Raw genomic sequence first — 21380 nt, 5'->3', positions numbered from 1 at the left:
GGGTATAAATCAGCCAGGAGACATTTCCCGGTTAGGTCAAGGTCACCTTTGACAAGGCTAAGCCATACAGGGAACTCACAGCCCAGTTCCACAGGATGTGGCAGAGAAAGAGCATCGGAGTTTTCAGTCAAATGGAAGGCAAAGAGGGAAAAACACAATCTCAGGTGAGTCTTGCTTTTTTGTTTTTTTTTTGAAGCACACTGTGAAAAATGGCGCATTTATGCAGCCCCTTATTGTGAAAGAACGATAACGACAGTGAAGGGTGTTCCAGGTCCACAGCCTTTCAGTTGGGTTGGGACTAAGGTTGCCCCAGAACACAACCTGCTGACTTACTTCAGGATGCTCACGATAGGAGGGGGAACCCCATTTGTAACAGCACAGAAGAGAAAATCCTTGAGAATTAACTAGGAAGGTACAACAACCATGTGGAGGAAAGTAAATCCTCCCAAAACACCCAAAGTGGACTGAGCAGACAGGAAGCAAAGCCCTGCTGTTGGAGAAGTGCAGCTCCATGTAGCTATCAGCTTTCTCTTAGCTCTGTCACAAATTTAACATTATCCCAGTAAAAGCACCAGCAAGCTTCAGATATGTCAATAGAAGTCTGTTCAGAAAAATAAAAGTACACATGAAGGAACCCTAAACGTGCACCATTAGGGAACAGCAGTGTAACTACTAGTTACAGCAGTTGGTGATCCATTTCAAAATAACAGAACAGAAGAGCACTGAGGTTTCCAGCATGTACAAGTGATTCACAGTTGAGGACATGGAAGGGCTAATTATCCTGATTTGGTCGTGACACATGGTGTACGAATATCGAATTACTGTACTATACCCCCCATGAAGATGTACAGATACTATGTCTTGATAAAATGATATTAGAGAAAAATGCATATTGCTAAGAGAAAAAAAGAGCTGATCTGAAAAGGCTAGGCACTGTATGGTTTCAGTGCTGTGCCATTCTGGAGCTGACAGAAGGATGGAGATGGGATAATGAATGTGGTGGCCTGGGGCTTGGGGGAGGGATTGATAGAGACAGGGAGGGAGGGCTGGTAAGTAGAAGGCAGGGGATTTGGGGGGAACTGAAGCTGTTCTGTATGAGACTGTAAGGCTGGAGAGATGACAGGCAGCTAATAAATTACAGAACAATGAGCCCTCATGCAGATTACGGACTTCAGTTAATAATAATGTCAATATTGGCTCATTAACTGTATCAAATGTCCCCCTTGTACACTAATGCAGGACATCTAACAGGGTGGTGTGCAGCTCACGGGGAGCGCTCTTGCCTAGCATATGTCAGGCCCTGGGTTCCATCCCCAGCACACGAACAGGAAGCAGTGTGGGGAGGGCGGGGGAAGGGGAGGTGTGTGGGAACTCTGGATTGTCTGCTCAGTTTTTCTGCAAACCAAAAATTGCTCTGAAAAAATGAGCCTATTAATTTAAAAATAATAAAGAAATAATTTTATTAGTTAGAAACAATTTTAAAATACAAAGAATGAAATAAAATTGTTTATTATTTAAGAATAAAAGTGATAAAGTAAAACTAACTTTGTAATTTAAAAAATTTAAAAATAAACAAAAATAAAAACCCAAGCCTGCCTCTGAAGATCCTGATGCAGAGGAGCGGCTGGAGGACATCTCTGTGACCTCCTGACTCAGGAGGAAGCAGACAGGCAGTGGAACCAACTGGAAATGGGCCAGGGATGTCTGGAATTGCAGCAGAGGACAAAGGTGACATTGCAAACCATGGTGACAAAGATGGACCTTCAATTTGCAGTGCTGGGATAACTGCTTTATCTAGAAACAGAGAAAATCTAGAAAAAGAGAAAATTTCTCACCCCCTCCATCAGAATACATGACAACAGGTCAGCCATCTAAAGGGGAAAGCATCTGCATGTATTACACAGAGCTTGGGGTGGAGTGCTTGCCTAGCACAGGCCAGGCCCTGGGTTCCATCCCCAACACCGCAAAGCAAGACAAACAAGTATTACAGAAAAAAAGGATAAATCTCTCTATTCTCTGGGCATCAAGAAACATTTTCCAATTAGAATTTGGATTTAACAAAAGATTGGTAATTTAATCTGATAAAAATTTAAAATGTGTAGATTCAAAAAGATTCCCTTGACAAAGTCAAAATAAAGTGACAACCAGCATGCTATGGACTGAGTGTTTGTGCCGGCCCTCAATTCAATGCCAAATCCCCAGTCTGACTGTGTTTGGAGACGGGCCTGTGCAAAGGTGATAAGGTTGGCGAGGTCATGGGGGTGGGCCCCTAGTCCAATGTGACTGGTGCCCTTCACAGAAGATGAGGAGCACCCAGAGTCTCTCCTAGCCATGTGGAGACACCAGGAGAAGGCAAGCAATGAAGACAGTGTCACCAGGGACCAAACTGGCTGGCACATTAACCATGGGCTTCCCAACTCCAAAACTGGAGAAAATAAATTTCTACTGGTTAAGTCACTAAGTCTATGGTGCATTACTCAGCCTGAGCTCACTCAGACGCATGGAGAGAGCATCTGCAACGTGTGTCACAGAAATGAGGTCAGCTAGCCCTAACATATAAAGAATTCTTAAATTTTAGGGGAAACAATCCAAAACCCTGATAGCAGAAGGATAACAGACATGAGCAAGTTAGAAAAAAGACAAAAAATGGCCCTCAAGCATATGAAAATTTGTTCAATTCCACTCATAGTAAGAAAATTGTGAAACAAGTGACATTAGGATACCATTTCTTACCTATCAGATTGGGGAAAATTACAACCTTGACAGCGCTTGTTGGCTGTGGGGAACAGGCACACTCACACAGCTGGCGGGAATTCAGGATGGAACACTTAGAGGATCCCTTTTCTAGAAAGATATGCTTCCAAAAGTAAGAAAATACACAAACACATGGCTACTCACGTGGCAATGCTTGTTACTGCAAAATTACTGAAAACGAGCCGGGTGCTGGTGGCTCACGCCTGTAGTCCTAGCTACTTGGGAAGCTGAGATCAGGAGGATCGAGGTTCCAGGCCAGAACCAGAAATGTTTAGTTCCCACAACCTCTATCTGCAAAATAACCAGAGCAAAATGGCCTGGAAGTGTGGTTCAAGCTGTAGAGTGCCTGCTTTGCAAGTGTGAAGCTCTGAGTTCAAACGCCAGTCCCAGCACCCGCTCAAACAAACCTGAAAATGAACTAAGTACTCATACAGAAAAGAATGGTTGAATAAACCATGGTACAGCCACGCTGGGGCTACACAGCTTGAAAAAGGAATGGCAAGGATCTCTATGCACTGACCATCATGATTTCAAGGAAAGTACATTTACACGTTAAGCACAAAGGAATATCTATTGGGTATTGTCTTTTATATAGGAAATAAGGAAAAGTATACATGAACCTCTTCATTTTGGAAAAACAAAACAAGGGGACTAAACCAGGAACTCATTTATTGGTTGCCTGTAAGGAATGGGTGAGAAGAGGTTGGGGAGGGACACTCTGAGTACAGCTCCAATGTCACAGTTACTCAGAAAGTAAAATTAACGTGATAAGGACGGGGGAGGGAAACTCTACTGAGTACCAGCAGAAACAAATGAACCTATTTCAGACAAGTAAGATAACTACGCTGAAGGCAGAAACGGAACTAACCCAAGCCTTCAAGGGCTTTGCCTATAAAGTTACTCCCACTGCCCCGTCTGCATGGATGGCTTGCTTCACACGGGGGTCTGCATGCGTGGCAATTTTCAAAACACATCGTGTCCAGTAAAACCGAGCAAATGAATACATCTGTTCAAAGTGGGACTTTGGTCTCTCACTGTTGAGGAAGCAAAAAAGGCAGGAAGGACCTGTGTCAGACCAGAAGAGGAGGCAGGAGGGTGAATGAACTCAGGGTTTTATACAAACAGGTAAACATACACTTCATGTATGTGTATGTGTGTTCTTAGGTTTGTCCACTCAGAGGCCTGGAAGTGATGACACCCTAGTAGCCACAAGCCCATCAACCCGCAGATCTTGATTTCCAAACACCATTCCCCACTGAAAACCAGGTGCCCTGCAGGAGGACCATCCCAAAGCTGGGGCAGGAAAAAGTATAAGATGAACCCAGCCCATCTGCTAGAGCCAGAGAGCACAGAATGACAGTGTGTGCCAAGAATGACAGGTGTGTGTGTGAAGGACACAGGAGCCAGCTATAAGGGACAGCCATGCCTAAATCTGGGACACTTTATCAAAGCAAATGGTGACAGTGATAAATCATCACCTGACAAATAAAGAAGAATGCACAGATCTGTACTTGCTCTAAATAGGTAAGAGGACACAGTTTGCCCCTGTAGGAAAATGCCTTATTGAGCTTTTTATTAAATTTGCCAAGCAACCAAATCAGGCAAAACCAGTAAAGGATATTTACAGTCTCAAAATATCACCTGCAAACAAGCTGTTAATTATAAAAGTCATTTTGGGGTTCGGAAACCTGGCAGTCATTATTTATCCAAGTGATCAAGGTCATCACCCTAATAATGGGAGAAACTGTGATCACAGGCCCCATGAGGGACCAGCCCTGAGGCTGGGTGTTCCTGCCAGCATGCATCACTGCCCCAGTTGTAGGAGACATCACATGACCCACGCAGAGGTATAGTCTATGAAATAAGGAGCCACAGTGCCCCCCAAATATCAATGTTATGGAAAGACAGACAGGATGAGCAACTGCTCGAAATTAAATGACACTCGTCATGAGAACAAAATGTACAAGTGATCAGAGTTTAGATCCCAGACCGGAAGGAAACAGAAAAAGAAAAAGAGGGGTACAGGCAAAATCTGAAGGAGTATGTAGATTAGATGTAACAGTATCACCCTGATGACAAGCTTCCTGTTTTGGTCATTGTCCTGTGACTAGGTTAAGTGAATGTCCTTGTTCTTAGGAGAAAAAAAAAAAAATAGAAGCATCTAGGGACAAAGGACATTGGAGTTGAGACATTCAACTCCAACATGAGAGGGAGATAAAAAAGCCAGTGTAGCACACTAGAAAAACCGGTGGATTGCGGTGAAGGGCATACAGCAGTTCCCTGCAATATGCCTGTAACTTTTTTGTAAGGCTGAAATTATTTCAAAGCAAAACACTTGAAAACAAATCTTCCAGGTGCAGTCCTTTGTGGAGTGCATCAGGACATCAAAAATAAGAGTGTTTCCACTGATAGCTTCAAAGTCAGGAAGAAGGACATAGGCTTGTCCTTCTAAATACATTAGGGAGAGAGCCACTGTGACCAGGAAGCAAGCAATGTGGTGGAGGCCAGCACCGGATGGGGGAGACTGCTAGATGGGAACTGATGCCTCCTGAGAGCCAGAGTGAGAACAGTCCGTTGGACTAAGATCAGGATGTCAGAAAGGCCAAGTTCATTTCTGGAGACTTGGGGACAATTCATGTCCTTATCTTTTCCAAGCTTCTAGAGGTCACCCACGTTCCTAGGCTGGTGGCCCCTTCTTCTACCTTCAGAGCTGGCATCATCAGGCCACAGGCCATCTCTCTCTAGTTCTTTCTTTCTGATTCCACCTCTACTTCTAATAATTCTAGCAATCACACTGGGCCTCCCAGGTTAATCCAGGCCCATCTCCATCTCAAGGTCAGCTGAGTAGCAGCCTTGCCACCTCTATGCTTAATTCCTTTCACCATCCAGCCCAACATATTTGCTAGTTCTGAGGATGAGGCTATTGATATTTTCGGGGTCCGTTACTTTGCATGCCACGTGTATGGTACAAGCCATGATGGGCACCCATGGTTTGCCAAATACATCTGAGAGGGAAGACTGCCACCACTCAGCTGGGTGAGGAAAGGTAACAGGGCACCTGCTGGAGCACCACTTGGTGGCGACTTGCTAAGGCCCATCTGACAAAATGGCACAAAGCCCTTTGCAACTTTACTTCTAGGAATTCACCCCAAACAAAGAACCACGGTTATGCTAGCTTTAAATTGACAAAAAAGAGTTTGAATCCCTTCCTAAATGTCCAGGAACTAGTGATTAGTCAAATGCCATATTCTATAGAGCTTGTGGGAATGCCATAAAAAATAGTGGTGGAGAACACTGAATGACATGCAATGACTTCTTCCAATTAATATTTTTTAACTTTACAAAACCAATGTGAACATATAGTACAAATGGTTGAAGAGTTCTTTAAAAAAAAAAAAAGGAGTGTAGACTAATTGTGAAATCTTCCCCTAAGTTCCCTTGCCTTAAAACCCAATCTCATGTCTCGCAATCTGTGGTTTCAGGGCCCTGCTAAGCCTCAGCAGGAATCGCCGTATCAGTTTCTGGGCCTTTGTCCTCTGTTCTCTCAGAAACTCTTCCCATCTATAGCTCTCCCCAAATGAGCGACTTCCCTCCTTTTGTCACAGTCATTCTCACGTGGAAGGATCTAAGTGTTATATTGTTTGGGAAGAAAACAGCTTACACCCAAATTTGCTAAAATCTCTGTACCCTTATTCTATTCCATGTAGGCGTGACACACTGAAGGAGATACACCAAGATGGGTGCAATAGCACCCATGGGATTCTCTCCATAGTCTACAGTAGACACACTTCCTTTTGAAAGTCAGATTTTTTTTTTTTTTGGCAGTATTGGGGCTTGAACTCAGGGCCTCAAGCCTGCTAGGCATGTGCTCTACCACTTGAGCCACTCCACCTGCCCTAAGATTTTTTTTTTAAATTTGAGTTTATTAAAGAGAATGCTTATTTAAACAAGGTGTGATAGCACACACCTATAATCCCAATGTTTAGGAGGCTGAAATTATCTAGCAAGACCCTGTGCCAAATAAGTGTTTATCAAGGGGAAGACACATAACAGGAGTGGAGGGTCAAGGTCCTCTTACACATACTGGCACAACTTTTAGTGGCATTTCTAAACTGTAACTAGGGGTTTCAAATAGCTCAGTCATAGAACTCTTGCCTCGCAATGCAGAAGGCTCTGGGCCCTGTCAAATACCAGCAAGAAAACCTGGCACCTGGTGCACAGGAGGGTGAAGCTGAATTTCACAGGACACCCACTGCTTGGATATAGCAGGCTGCCAGCCCACCTATTTCAGCCCATAGTTGGGGGCTCCACCGCTGGATGTATTCTCCCAGTGGTTATTCCTCCCGCTGGAAGGTTCCTCCCTCAACCACTGAGCCATTTGCAGATGTGACCCTGGGCAGTGGCTGAGTCTCTTAGAGCCTCCACTTACTAACTGGAGCCCAACAGTAGCCCCAGAGACCCAAGGGCTGTTGAAATCTGCAATTCCCTTTTTATCTTAGGGACTAGGAATGGTAAAGACCTATCAAATGTCTTCTCAGGACACAGACATTAGGGAATCAGAATCCCGTTTCCACCCCAAGCTTTAAACTGTCCTGTTTTGGGGTCGGCAGCAAAGACCAGTGCCCATGAGGTCCAGAATTTTCTTCATCTCCTTCCTTTTACATTTCTTCCCAGACTATCTGCTGGTCTTGCTTAAAGAAGTAGCTGGCAGCCTAGGCGCTTTGGCCTGGCCAGCAGGGTAGAAATGAAGGAAATCTAGGGGAGAACTGATGCTACAGAGGCCAACGCCCAGGCCTCCAGGATGCCTTCCTCAGACAGCAGGAAGTCAGAATTCTATGGTTAGTTTAACATTTCCCATCTAATGTGGTCCTCAACTGTGTTATAAGGACCAGAGAGAAACATGACCGACTGTTCGTCAGGCATCCCTGAGTGGTAAATGCCAGGAGATTTTAATTTCAAGATCTTCATTTATTTTCTGCACTCTATAAATTGTATCTGAACACAGCATGGTCGGGGTAAAAAGAAAAAGAAATTCTAAAAAGAAGTGTAAAGATCTGGGGTGCTACAAGATTTGGGGGAGGTACAAGATTTTGGGGAGGTAAAGATTTGGGGAGCCCAGGTTATCACCTTCCATCATTTCTCTCCACACTGGGGGCATGGGGAAGTGGGGATTGCTACCTCCCTAGGTATCTCTACCCTAGGTATCCCTACCCTGTCCTCTTAGCAATTTGGGAAATATCACTCCTACCCCATGACCAGGCTCCACAGCCTGCAGGTACAAATAGGCTTGGGTTTAAGCTCTCTGGAAACTTCCTCTGAGGGTTCTCTCATTTGTTGTTCTCTTGAAAACCTTATTTCAATTAGAAACAGCTAAATGCTTGATTTCAAGGGAATGGTTAGGTAAATTATAATTCAGCTACAGGATGGAATATCATTAAGCAACTCTTACAAATTGTGCTTGTGAGGAGTTTTTAATTACCGTACATGGGAAAAAGCAAGAGAAAAATGTGAAATGCAAAGCAGTCCAAGCTGTATGATTATCAATTATGTAAAAATACACAGAGAAAAGAGTCAGACGCTCACAGATGAAAACAACCCAAATATCCATCAGCTAATGAATAAATAAAATAGAGTAGTCACGCAAGAGAGTATTATGCAGCCATAAACATGAATTTGCTGATCTAGGCTACAACATTATGCAAGTGGGGACACAGAGGCCACACACTCTATGACTCATCGATGAGCAGTACCCAAAGCACAGATCTGGAGAGACAGAGTGGACATTAGTGGTTTCCGGGGAGTGGGGAAGGGTTCAGGAGTGGCTGCTTAATGGGTATACGGGTTTCAGGGGGGTGATGAAAATGTTGTGAAATTTGATAGTGATGACATCCGTGCCACCTTGTGACTACACTAAAAAGCACTGATTTGCACACTTTGACAAGGTGGATTTATGGTGAACAAATTGTTTCTCAGTAAGGAGAGGTTAATAAGACGAAGAAGAAATGCACGTCAGTAGGAGGTGGCATGCCTTCTTTCTGCATGTGTTTGTGTGTGTTATGGCTGTGTTAGCAGCTGGAAAAAAATAAAGCTGAAAAGAAACAGGTCCTCAAAGGGTTTAGGTAAACAGCTCTAGCACACAGCCCCTGCCCCCATCCATTCTCTCAGACCTGTTGGACCCTCATGTCCTCTCAGCTCCCCCAGCCCCCACCCTTACGCCTGCACCTTTGCCTCACTGGCTCCTTTGTGAATATCTCCTCCTCCAGTTCTCTGCCTGCGTAATCTCCTGCATGCAGGGCCCCACCACACCACATGCTGCATAACGGCAGACCCAGGAGGTTCTAAGCTCCTGACTGTGCGTTAGACACAGGTGCTCTGCACCGGTCTGCTCATTCAGCAATCACCTGCATGGCTCAGACAAAGCCACCTCCTCTCTGCAACACAGTGGGCCCTCCTCACCTGGACTGAGGGCTCCTCCCAAGGTCCCAACATAGGCAGGGTGGTGCAGTGGTTAAATACAAAGACTCCAAGGTGGCCTGCTGGCCCCACCACTTTCAGGCTGTGTGACCTTGAATAAGTTATTGAACCTCTCTGAGCCTCATACTGATGAACAAGGGATAAGAACCCTTACTACTGGGTTGTTGTGAGGGGCTTAAAGGAGCCTGTGCAGAGTAGATGTTTTGTGCTCTCCTGGCATCCCAGTACCAGCACTAAAAGCGTGGTATCTCTTTGAGACTCAGTTCCATTACAGTTTTCCAGCAAAGGAGACCAGCAGAGCCACCAGGAGCTGGGAGAGGCAAGATGCCACCCCCTGCCCCCACTGTCCCCTAAGAACTTTGGAGGGAGGTGATCCTGCTGACACCTGACATTGGGCTTCTGGCTTCTGGAACTGAATAGTCATTGCTGCTGTAAGCCACCCAGTTTGTGGTCATTTGTCACAGTGGCTCTAGGAGTTTCACTCAGAAGGAAGAGCCTGCTTTCCTTCCCTTGAACCTGTTGGACATGTGACAGATTTGTACAATGTAGACCCATGGCGGGGGTGCCATCTGCCTTCTGAGGCAGGGACACGAAAAGAATACAGCCTCCAGCTGCCTCCCTCCCGGAACTCACCCCCCTGAATCTCTTGCTAAGCCATCATGCTTAGAAGAGCTCCAAGTAGCCCTGTGCAAAGATGGCATAGAAAGGCCCAGGTCCCCAGGGTCCCCGGCCGATGTCAGCATCAGCCTTCAGACATGACAGGCAACAAATTTTGGGTAACTCCAGTCTTCTGGCTGTGGCCCCAGAGAGCAGCCGCTCCTCCTGTGGCCTGTCCACTTTCTTGACCCCCAGTGTCCATAAACAGAGCCTATGGTGGCTGCACAGCTGTTACTCCTGGGTGGCTCTGCAGCATACCAACCACAATGCTTACCACCTTGATCCACACTCAGCTACGTGCCTCAGTGATCCATCTGCAGAGACACTCTCTGATACCATGACCGCCCAAAGGGCCCCATCACAAAGCAGGGGCTGAGAAAGAGCCCACAGCAACAATTTCCCTTATGAAAGGGCATCCAGGCTGACCTCAGAATCAGAAAGCCAGTCCTACCCTCCTCACGCAAACACTGAGCTTGGCGTGGCCACATCTGAAGTCTAAAGGACAACTGATGACTTCCTCAGGTGCCCACCCCACCTCAGGCCCTTTGGTCAGCCACTTGAACGTGACAGCTTAGAGGGAACGCCTGAAGGCAGCCCAGGGCCAGCAGCCCCCTTGTGGTGGATGAATGGTCACAGGGACCTGAGCACACCATTAAATGCTCTCACCCTTCCCTGTGACCACGGCAAATCCCAGCTCAGCTCTACATTAATGGGCCCCCCTGGACAAACTGAGTCTTTCTGGTGGTGACCTGCCTGGGAACAATTACCACATAGCCAGGTCTCCAATAAGTCCAGGTAGGAGGACTGGACACCTTGAACATCTGTAATTCACTCAACACCTGTTCAGAGGCTTCGAACTAAGAGAGATCACAAGGAAGGATTGATAATGTGTGTGGTCTGCTAGGAGAAACTCCAGCAGTCAGTCACCAGTAGGTGCTGGGGGGACCTCAGGACAAAATCACTGTCAAGATCCTGGGAAAGACAGTCAGTCAACCATGATGCCGATTTGCCAGCACCCGAGCACCTCAAAGGCCTCTAGGAACCAATTTCTCCACTAGCATGCACACTGTGGGAACAGTAATCACATGCATCATGACAGCTGCCAGGAACTGGGTTAGGGGCTTTACATGCATGGAGTCATGCCTTCCTGGTGGTACAGTCCCTAGGACACAGGTGTCATTGTCATTATTATTATTAGTCTGGGTTGGGCATCTCCTCCACAGTCCCTGGGAAGAGATGCAAGATGCTAGGGCTATGGAGGCTGGCCTGGGTAGGAGAGGGGCCATCAAACCTCAGGGAAAGACAGCCATGAGGAACTGGCTCGTCAGCAAGAGCCTGGCTCCAGCGCAGTTCGGAAGGGAGCAATGCCAGCTTTCTAGCTGGGATCTTAGCAATGACAGGGAAGCTGTTATCCACCTCTTGCTGAAAGAATCTCCAGGCCCCAGAGCAATCGAGGGCTGGCAAGGATGCCACTCTGCAAGTGGGTAGTGCATGGGGCCAGCATGCCCGAGAGGAACTGGCAGAAAGAGCCTTGGGTTTATTACTTTCCAGAAGGACAGTGCAAGACCATCCCTTTGCCTGGGAGGCAGGCCATGGCAGAACAGTGGGCCTGGGCTAATCCTTTCCACTTTCTGAGCCTCTGACAAGACTCAGGCTACTTACCTTACAGTGTGAAACTGAAAATCAGAAACAAGTTTGCAAAGTCAGTACTGTTTTGAATATTTTTATCTACATTGAGTGCTTGCTAGAGATTCTCTGGCAAGAAGAATTAGCCCCACTTTATGGATGAGGAAACTGAGGCTCAGGGAGGTAATGTAACAGGGCGCTAAATCTGACTCCAGTGTCTGCTTTTAACCACCCCATGAACCAGCCTGATGACATCATTACAGGGCCCGGCCGCAGCAGGTGTAGAAAGTACCTGCTGTAGTATTCATTTTCCCTCAGAAAACACTTTCTTGCTGAAATTCAGCCTTCATCATAAATTTCTATTTAAATCATCTTGGAAGTTGAGCCAGGCCCCTGAGCTCACACGGGATGGCAGACGCCCCATCATCTGCTCTGTGAGTCCCCGTCCCACCCAGGGCCGATATGGCTCACCACTTACTAGCACACGCTGAGCGTTCACGAGTATGAACGCTCGTGTGGTCCCACGGATGACATGGTATCAGTGTGCAAGTACAGGCGACCTGCTGAGCACAGGGTATGGTGTCTGGGAAACAGACAAAGCACTTCCCAGTGAAGATAAAAAACCAACCCAAGGCATTCTGACTCCTGAGCTTACTTCCCTGTTGGCAGCAGCCACAGATGGGGGTGACCTCAGAGAGCCTGCACTGGAATCCCATTTCTCTGGGACTCAGGGACATCAGGAGCACAGATAAAATGGGGAAGTGACAACCAGGTCCTCCTCCTGGAACTGCCGCAAGGGCCGAGGGTGATTGGGATGAAGCACCTGGAGGGATGTGCTCTGCAGCAACAGGTGAGCCAGTGGTCACTTTTGTGCTACTGTCCTGCAGACTCACCACATGGAGGAAAAGGAGGAAAAGCCTGAAGTGGAGACATCAGTCATCTACAGTTCCAGAAAGGAGTAAAGTTAGTTGTCTGCAGGGGAAGGCTCTGTCCTGTGCCTCTCCCTCCCCTGCCCCTGCCACTGGGATGGGCCAGAGAGGATGTGAGAAGGGTTAGGTGCAAGACTTTTTTTTTTCTTTCTGTCTTTTCTCTAGCCAGACATTTCTTTCTAATGAACTGACCATTACATTTCCAATGTCCTGAAATGGCCTATAGACCACAGAAAGATTTATTTCTTTAGGCTCCTGTTTGAAAGCAATAGCTTAAGCAAACTGCTGGCCTTGATTTAGAGCCATAGGAACAATGTGACTTGCCTGAGTTCCAATTCCAGCTTCTTCAACAAATGCTGCTGGGAAAAGTGGTTATTTACCTGCAGAAAACTGAAACTAGATCCATGTCTATCACCCTGTACTAGTATCAACTCAAAATGGATCAAGGACCGTAATATCAGACCTGAAACTCTGAAGTTAGTATGGGAAAGAGCAGGGAATACTCTGGAAGCAATAGGTATAGTCAAGGACTTCCTCAATAGAACCCCAGCAGCTCAGCAACTAAGACAAAGGATGGACAAATGGGACTTCATGAAATTAAAAAGCTTCTGCACAACAAAAGAAATGGTCTCTAAACTGAAGAGACCACCAACAGAGTGGGAGAAAATATTTGCTGGCTATACATCAGACAAGGGACTGATAACCAGAAATACAGGGAGCTCAAAAACTTAAACTCCCCCCAAATCAATGAACCAATAAAGAAATGGGCAAGTGAACAAAACAGAACTTTTTCAAAAGAAGAAGTCCAAATGGCCAAAAAACACAAGAAAAAATGCTCACCATCCCTGACCATAAAAGAAATGGAAATCAAAACCACACTAAGATTCCACCTCACCCCTGTTAGAATAGCCATCATCAAAACCACCACCACCAACAGGTGTTGGCGAGGATGTGGGGAAAAATTAACCCTTGTACACTGCTGGTGAGAATGTAAGCTGGTACAACCACTCTGGCAAACAGTACAGAGGCTTCTTAAAAACCTAAACATAGATCTGTCATATGATCCAGCAATCCCACTCCTGGGGATATACACAAAGGAATGAGACTCAGGTTATTACAAAGGCACCTGCACACCCATGTTTATTGCGGCACTATTCACAATAGCCAAGTTATGGAAACAGCCAAGATGCCCCACCACTGACGAATGGATTAAGAAAATGTGGTATCTATACACAATGGAATTCTATGCAGCCATGAAGAAGAACAAAATGTTATCATTCGCTGGTAAATGGATGGAATTGGAGAACATCATTCCGAGTGAGGTTAGCCTGGCCCAAAAGACCACAAATCGTATGTTCCCCCTCATATGTGGACATCAGACCTAAAACAAATGTAGTAATATTATTAGACTTGGGTCACACGCTAAAGGGAGAGCACACACCCAAAACTTGAACACATTTGATGTCCCCACTGCAGAGGAGTTAATACGGTAACCTTAAAGTGACAGAGGCCACTATGGGAAGGTGAGCAGGAAGTAGTGAAGAGGTCAGGTAGAGATGAATCAATTCGGGTTGTAACACGCTTGTGCATGGAAGCAATGCTAGGACTCTCTCTGTGTAGCTATCCTTATCTCCACTAGCAAAAATGCTTTGTCTTTCTTATTATTGCTTATGTCTTCTCTTCAACAAAATTGGAGAAGAGTGCAGAACAGGTTCTGCCTGGAAGTGAGGGGGTGGGGGGAGAGAGAGGGGGCCAGAGGGCAGGGGGGAGAAATGGCCCCAAAAATGTATGAACATATGAATAAATGAATAAAAAAAATCATTCACTCCCAATCAGGAAAAGTAAAATAAAATAAAAGCTTCTCTGTCATTGTTACCTGTTTTTATCACTGCCTTCCTGCCATTTCAGGCTTTTGCTTAACACATTCTGAACAGCTAGACGACTCCTCCAGGTGCCAGAGCCAAAAGCAGAGTGTGCGGAACCTGGACAGTGCTGCCAGTGTGCTGATGGCAGGGCCAACTGCTGGGTTGCGGAGCTGTCAGTCTGGACTTATTTTTTCCATCACACAGATTCAGGGTCACAGGCTAAACCTCTCTGGGCTTCATTCTGCCCATCTCTCGGTGAATGATGGTGTGGTATCTACCATGGACATTGTCAAGGGCTTCATTAAGATGGAGCACAGAAAGTGCTTAGCAGAGGCCCAGCCCAGAACAGCCACTCTGCAGAAGTGGCTGACGCCGCTCCTCTCACAGTGCTCCTGGGACACCAGAGTCTTTGCTGTTCCCTCTTCTGTGTCATTTCTGCTTATGTGGCAGCTGGGAATCCAGGTATAGGGTCACGCCTTGCTCTGTTCCACCCACAGTTTCCACCGTGCCTGGGGTGTAAGGGGAGGGACACTGTCCCCTGTGCCACCAGCAAACAGCTCTCTGCAGACCCCTCCTTGAGAGGATGGCCTGCTTAGGAACATTTTGTGGCTTCTCCTTGCCTGGTTTTCTTCTCTGACAGCACAGAGAAAACACGATGGACATTACATGGCAATAGGTAAAAATGTTAATAAGACCACTAAAATACACTTGCACTACATTTTTGTACTGATATTTTTATTTCTTTCCGGTGCTGGGGATTGAACCTAGAGCCTCATGCATTCTGGGCAAGTACTGTACCACTGAGCTACACCCTAGCCCTGTGGCCTTGCTTTTAAGGAAAATCCATCTCAATACTCTGAAGTGGTCACAGCTTAACATAAGTCTTTTAGCTCAGAGATGTCAAGTTCTGACCTGAGAAGGGAAGCCATTTTCTAAGATGCTGAGAACTGCTTCATAAAAGGAAGAGAATGAATAAGAAGGGTCCCCAAGTCACTGTGTTCAGTAGGCCACATCCAAGGAGATTTGGAAGGACACACTGCCTGCAGACAGTTGTTACATCCCAGGGGCTGGACAGGGGCAGGAGAGGAAGGACTTCCCTGGAAAATACAGACCAGGAAATTATTTCTCTTTCCTACAAATAGCAAGGATTTTTTTTTTCTCAATAGGAAAATGTGATTTTTCAAAATCTGTATTACATTCAAGCTAAGGTGTAATCCTTGCCGGGATTCTCCACTGTGACCTTGTTTTCTCTTTGTAATCACAAAATATATTTGTAAAGGTATTTTAAGGCTACATTAAAAAAAAATCCCTGGGCACCAGTGGCTCACACATGTAATCCTAGCTACTCAGGAGGCAGAGATCAGGAGGATCGTGGTTCAAAGCCAACCTGGGCAAATAGTTTGTGAGACCCTATCTCAAAAAAAAACCCATTACAGAAAAAGGGCTGGGGAGTGGTCCAAGGTGTAAGCCCTGAGTTCAAACTCCAGAACTGCAAGAAAAAAATCCCATTTCTGTTTAAACACTTGCTGATAGCTGAGCCCTCACTGGTGAATCTTCCTGCAGCAATGACCACCATAACACAATGTTCTAATGGCGATTTGTAGCACCACCTCCTTCTCCATCAACAGGGGGAGTTTTCCTTAAGGAAGAGTTGCCCCTTCCCCTAATTTATGCATGTGCTTATGTAATCACTTTAGCTTATGAATATTATTTTATTCTCCTTTGGCCTCTGGGAGCACTTTCAGGCTGTCCCTGTATGCATCTGATAGGCTTCTTTTGTTCTTCTTTTCTGCTTCTTTGTGTTACAGCATGTTATTTTCTGGCACAAGAAATTACAGGCTCATCTTGGACCTTTGCTACCTTTGACGGGTTGCCAACCACTCCTACAAAGAGCCTTTCTACTTGGAGAACCCTATTTAAAAATAGCAGCTTTCATTGGGTGCCCCTGCCTCCAGCCCCTCTCAATGAGGATTAGTTGTAGGAGGACAACTCCAGTACATATACCATCTGTATGTATTTCTGTATCTATTTTTCTGTGGTACACGTTTTTCTGTTTTGTAAATGAGTCCGTGCTGACACAACTAACTCAAATCCAGGAACATGGTGCTTATTCCAGCTTCCCCTCTCCCGTAAACCTGGCTCTCATTACCTAAAATATACTTATATTTTGGAACTGAAGTAGTTTCAGAAGTCCCAATCCATACTCTTGTGAGAAAAAAAATTGCCAACTGGAGTATAGTGCTTGTATAGACTTTGTCTTAAATATGGAACAGGCTCGTGTGTTGAACACCTGGTCCCCAGCTGGTGGCACTATTTTGGGAGCTTGTGGAAACTTTAGGAGGTGAGGCCTCGCTGGAGGAAGTAGGCCACTGAGGGCCTGCTCTGGGGGGGTTACAGCTTGCCCTGACCCCTTCCTGTGTCCCCTCTCTCTGCTTCCTGTCTGCTATGAGATGATGTGGCTGAGATGACATCTTCCCACCATCATTATATTCTGCCCAAAGTGACAGAGGACTGGACCCTCTGAAAGCAGGAACCAAAATAAATCTTTCCTTCCATAAATTGTTCACTATACTCTGGTCACAATGATGCAAAGTAACTAATGCATATACAGTTCTTCTCTTATGCCTTATGCTAGCAAGCACATCAGTGTTTTAAGTTACTTAGACCAGTTGCTTTCAGCTCTGTCCCCTTTCAGTGTGGTTATGGTAATCACTTGTAACACAAACTCAAAACAGACTACACACACACACACGTCATGACTGAGTTTTAAAAACATATACAGGTACAGTGGTACACGCCTATAATCCCACCTACTTGGGAGGCAGAGATGGAAGGATCACAGGTTGAGATAGGATCACAGGGCAAAAGCATGAGACCCTACGTAAAAAATGAACTAAGGCAAAAATGGGCTGGAGGCATGGCTCAAATAGTACAGCACTTGCCTAACAAGCATGAGGCCTTGAGTTCAATCCCCAGTACCTCTCAAAACAAAAGCAAAACAAACCCAAAACCTCACATACAGTAAAATTCACTCTGCTACCCAGTACTATGAGTTTTGACAAATCCAAAGAGTCCATGTTGACCACTACGGTTCCAACGCAAGTTCCCCAGCAACTCTGCCCTTTTATCGAATACTTTATGTGTCCTCAACACAAGCCTTGCAAGAAATGGGATGTGAAAACATTTTCTTTCTGTGGCTCATCTTTTCATTCTCTTAAAAGCACTGTAGGTGAAGCAAATATTTTTAATTTTAATAAAGTCCAATTTGTCAGTTGTTTTCTTGTATAGCCCTAACCCAGGGGCATGCAGATTTTTGTCCTATGGATTCCTCACACTTCAGTCTGTGGTTCGTTTTTGAGTTGATTTTCATATGAAGTGTGAAGTTCAGGTTGAGGTTCATTTGTACTACATACAGACAATGGATTGTCCCAACACATTTGTTGAAAGGACGACCCTTTCTGCATTAAGTTGCCTTGCGTTTTTCTGAGACAGGATCTCACTATGTGACCCAGGCTGGCCAGAACTCATGATCCTCTCGCTTGGCCTCCCGAGTAGTGGGATGACAGGCGTGCACCTCCACACCAGCCTGCCTTTGTACTTTGCCAACAACCAGCTAGGTATATTTGTGTGGGTTTACTTCTGGACTCAAATTCTATTCCATTGGCTTGTGTGCTTATCTCTTCATTATTACCCCACTGTCTTATTTACTGTAGCTTTGCAGTAAGTCTTGAAGTTAGGTAGAAAGTCCTCCAACTGTGTTCTTCTGTCTCAGAATTATTTTAGCACTTCTGATTTTTTTGCATTTCCATAAAAGAAACTAGAATTAGGTAGTAAATATCTATAGAAAAGGTTCTTGGGATTGGAATTGGGATTATGATCAATCTAAGTCAAATGAGGTAGATAACATTTTCACGGTATTGTGCTATCCGAGAACACAGTGTATCTCCCCATTTATTTAGGTCCTTTTCGTTTGGTAGTTTCATCATGCAAAAGCCTCACATATTTTGTTAGATATTCATGCTTGAGTGTTCCTGGTGCTATTACAAGCTGTACTGCTTTTATTAACTTTCAATCCCAGTTGCTCATTCCTAGCTTATAGAAATATAATTGATGTTTTTGACAATGAGTTTTAAAATGAGTTGGAAGGTATTCTTTAATCTTTTATCTTCAGAAAGAGACTGTACAATATTTCTTCCTTAACTGCTTGGTAGAATTCATTCATGAAAGCATCTGAGCTTGAGTTTTCTTTTTTGGATGGTTTTTAACTACAAACTCAATTTTCTTGACACACATATAGGGTTTACAGATTATCTACTTTTCTTTCTTAAGTTTGTGTCTTTCTAGTAGTTTGTGTTTTTCAAGAAATTGGTCCATTTATCTAAGTTACAGCATTTAAAGACAGAATTGTTTGTAAGATGCCCTTAATTTCCAAGGTTTTTTTTAACTGTCAGAAATTATATGAATACTAGGATAGTATTTTTGTTATCTTCATTAGGAGATAAGTTGTAATTCATTAGGATTGCCACAGAATCAGCCATAATATGTCCTTATTATCTGAGCTTTTTTGACCATCAGTAATTATGTAAATATGAAGACTTTGGTTTTTTTCAACTTCATTAGGACTGTCATAAAAGCAAGATAATCACCATCATGGTGATTTCTAAGAGGACTCAATGTATTTTGTTGCCTCTTTCTGAATTCTTTTACTACTTGGTCAAGTTAGGGTCCTAGGGAGGTAGTAGAAAAAGCCCATTTAAGGGATTTTTATTAAGCAAATATTATATAGTAACCATGTCCCTTCCCTCACCAAGAATGACCAAAAGTGGCTTGGGATCTCTCTCAGGGAAGCATGGGTCACAGTCAGCAGCAAGGTCAAACTGCCTGATATTGAGGGGACTCTGCTGGGGGTCTAGATCCAGGAACCTTCTTTCTCAGTTGGTCCTTTACCTCCCTCTTTCTCCCGTGTAAAACAGGAGAGTTGGAGGCCAGGACCTGAGTGCAGGCTGACTCTTGCCATCTGCCCTGTATACGGGTGGCTCCTGATGTCCACAGAGCACTTGCAATGATCAACCTCACCAGGGGATGCACACAGCCTGCTTTAGCCAGAGGAAAACAGCAATGAGTCATGGCTCACATCACAGCAATGAGTAGTGGCAAGTGGGAAAGTCACTAACACCACTTAGCAGGATTCCTTCCTTTCACAAAAATGCTGACTCTATGCTGGGTTCAGGACAGGATGCAAAGGAGACAAGGTTCAAGATCGGATGCTTGGAGAAAAGACACTGGGTTCAGGTCCTGCCTCAACCATAGTCTCCCCTTCAAGTCAAGAAGTGTTTCCTGAGCTGAGCACCGATGACTCACGCCTAAAATTCTAGCTACCCAGGAGGCAGAGATCAGGTAGATCACACTTCAAGGCCAGCCCAGGCAAACAGTTCAAAAGATCCTATCTCAAAAATATCCCCCACAAAAAAAGGGCTGGTGAAATGACTCAAGTGGTAGAGTGCCTGCCTACCAAGTGTGAGGCTAAATTTAAACCTTAGTACCAAACAATCAAACAAACAAAAACAAAAAGCATTCCCTGCAGTCACTGTCATAGACAGGGGGATGCTGTGCAATGCTCACCCATCTCCTGATGTAGCCATAAGCTTGGAAACCATCAATAAATACACAGCCCTGGCTCACTGGTGGGACCAAGAGCCGAGATCTCCCAGAGTGTGGGGAGGGTTCAGAGGGATAACACATGCATATTGCCTGCTCTGGGTGTGTGTCCAGTACAGGGTACTGTCTGAGAAGGCTCAGTCCAGGGGGGACAGGTGGGCAGAACCGACCCTGCCAAAAGCCAGTCTACATAGGGGTTGGCCCAGCCCACTAGCTTTACACAATCTTGTTCTCCCCGCAAGAAGCCACAAAGAGCACTCTGTCCCTGGTCACTGAGATGCTGTTTTCACCCCAGAAATGTAACAGGCTACAACCTGTTAAACGTCACAACCATAGAACAGTGAGCCCACAAGTAGCCATTCTTGGGAAGAGGTCACCTCCACAGGCCCTCTACCAGGAGGACAGCTTGGCTCCCATGAGCAAAAAGGTCGGGGCTCCCAGCTCTGGACAACTTTAGGAGTAGAGGGTGTAGAGCTTGGCAGGACCCAGGCCTTGGAAACTTGGAGATTTCTAAAACTCAATGCCCTTTGTTTCTTCTTTCTTCGTTCTTGTGATACTTGGTCAAACTAGGGGACTAGAGAGTGGGGGAGAACAAAGCCCAGTACCTTAGGAGGGTCAGAAGGGCTAGGGCTCTGATCCCTGTGTGGTCCTGGGCAAGTTCCTGCACCTCTCTGAGCTCCATTGTTCATTTATTAAATCACGCTATGAATGCCCACCACAGGGCAACTGAGAGGATTAAATGCAGGCGCATCTCCATCTTGAGCGGTGTCTGACTTGTAATGACTGGTTAATAGATGGCAACTGCTGCCGTTATGACTATTTCTAGAGGCCTGTCAATCTCAGCTATCCTGAATGGAACAAAGAGGATTTAATGGGCCATTCTTTTGGTGGGATTTGAAGCTGGAGGGCAGGTGCAAAGGAATAAGAGAAGTCCAAAGATAAACTGTGAAGGTGGCGTGAGCCCCTGCTGGGAAGGTGGGAGAGTTCCAAGCTACCCCAGACCACCTCCAGGGAAAATGCTGGAAGCAGGCCTGACCTCCTCCTTGCTTCTCCACTTAGGGCAGGGTCGTCCTGCTCCCTCCCCTGGACTCAAACTGGGCCTTGGGAGCTGAGTGGGCCAAGCAGCTGGAAGCCGGGCAGAAGGTAGCATTTTCCCCCCAGGACAGCTCTGTACAGCAGCGAGAAGCCCTATTTACAAATAAAGCCTGTTCTGGCTCTGCCACCCACACAGCCAAGCCCATTATTCCATTTCAATATGCCTAATTCCACGCAAAGTGCACTGCAATAAACAGAATTAATCAGTCCTGGATGCCCGAGTGAGTGTAGGCAGGTGTCGGCACAGCCGAGGGGCCTTGGGAGGGGAAAGGAAAATTGCAACAGGGTCTGTAAAATGCTTTACTGCAGAGGGGACAGAGGA

At 45.6% G+C, this 21380-nt stretch overlaps 1 protein-coding gene and 1 non-coding gene across 8 annotated transcripts in view; both read right to left on the bottom strand.

Annotated features, from left to right (window-relative positions):
* The window catches only part of Whrn (whirlin), a 91629-nt gene that overhangs the window by 27604 nt on the left and 42645 nt on the right, over window positions 1–21380 (bottom strand). The window contains exon 4 of one of the 7 annotated variants that reach the window (XM_074051182.1): window positions 13666–13821. The exons of the other annotated variants lie outside the window; for them this stretch is intronic. Within the exon in view, the coding sequence (XP_073907283.1) occupies window positions 13816–13821 (6 nt within the window). The 3' untranslated portion in view covers window positions 13666–13815. Of the gene's footprint in view, window positions 1–13665; window positions 13822–21380 lie in introns of those variants that run through there. 7 annotated transcript variants of the gene reach the window in all.
* Window positions 12608–12746, bottom strand: LOC141415987 (small nucleolar RNA SNORA2/SNORA34 family). The gene has a single exon (XR_012440925.1). It is a non-coding gene; the product is annotated as a small nucleolar RNA SNORA2/SNORA34 family (small nucleolar RNA).

This window comes from Castor canadensis, chromosome 13 (assembly GCF_047511655.1).
Source record: "Castor canadensis chromosome 13, mCasCan1.hap1v2, whole genome shotgun sequence".
Taxonomy (NCBI): domain Eukaryota; kingdom Metazoa; phylum Chordata; class Mammalia; order Rodentia; family Castoridae; genus Castor; species Castor canadensis.
The sequence above is the reverse complement of the archived record's forward strand: the minus strand, read 5'-3'. Positions and strand labels throughout refer to the sequence as shown.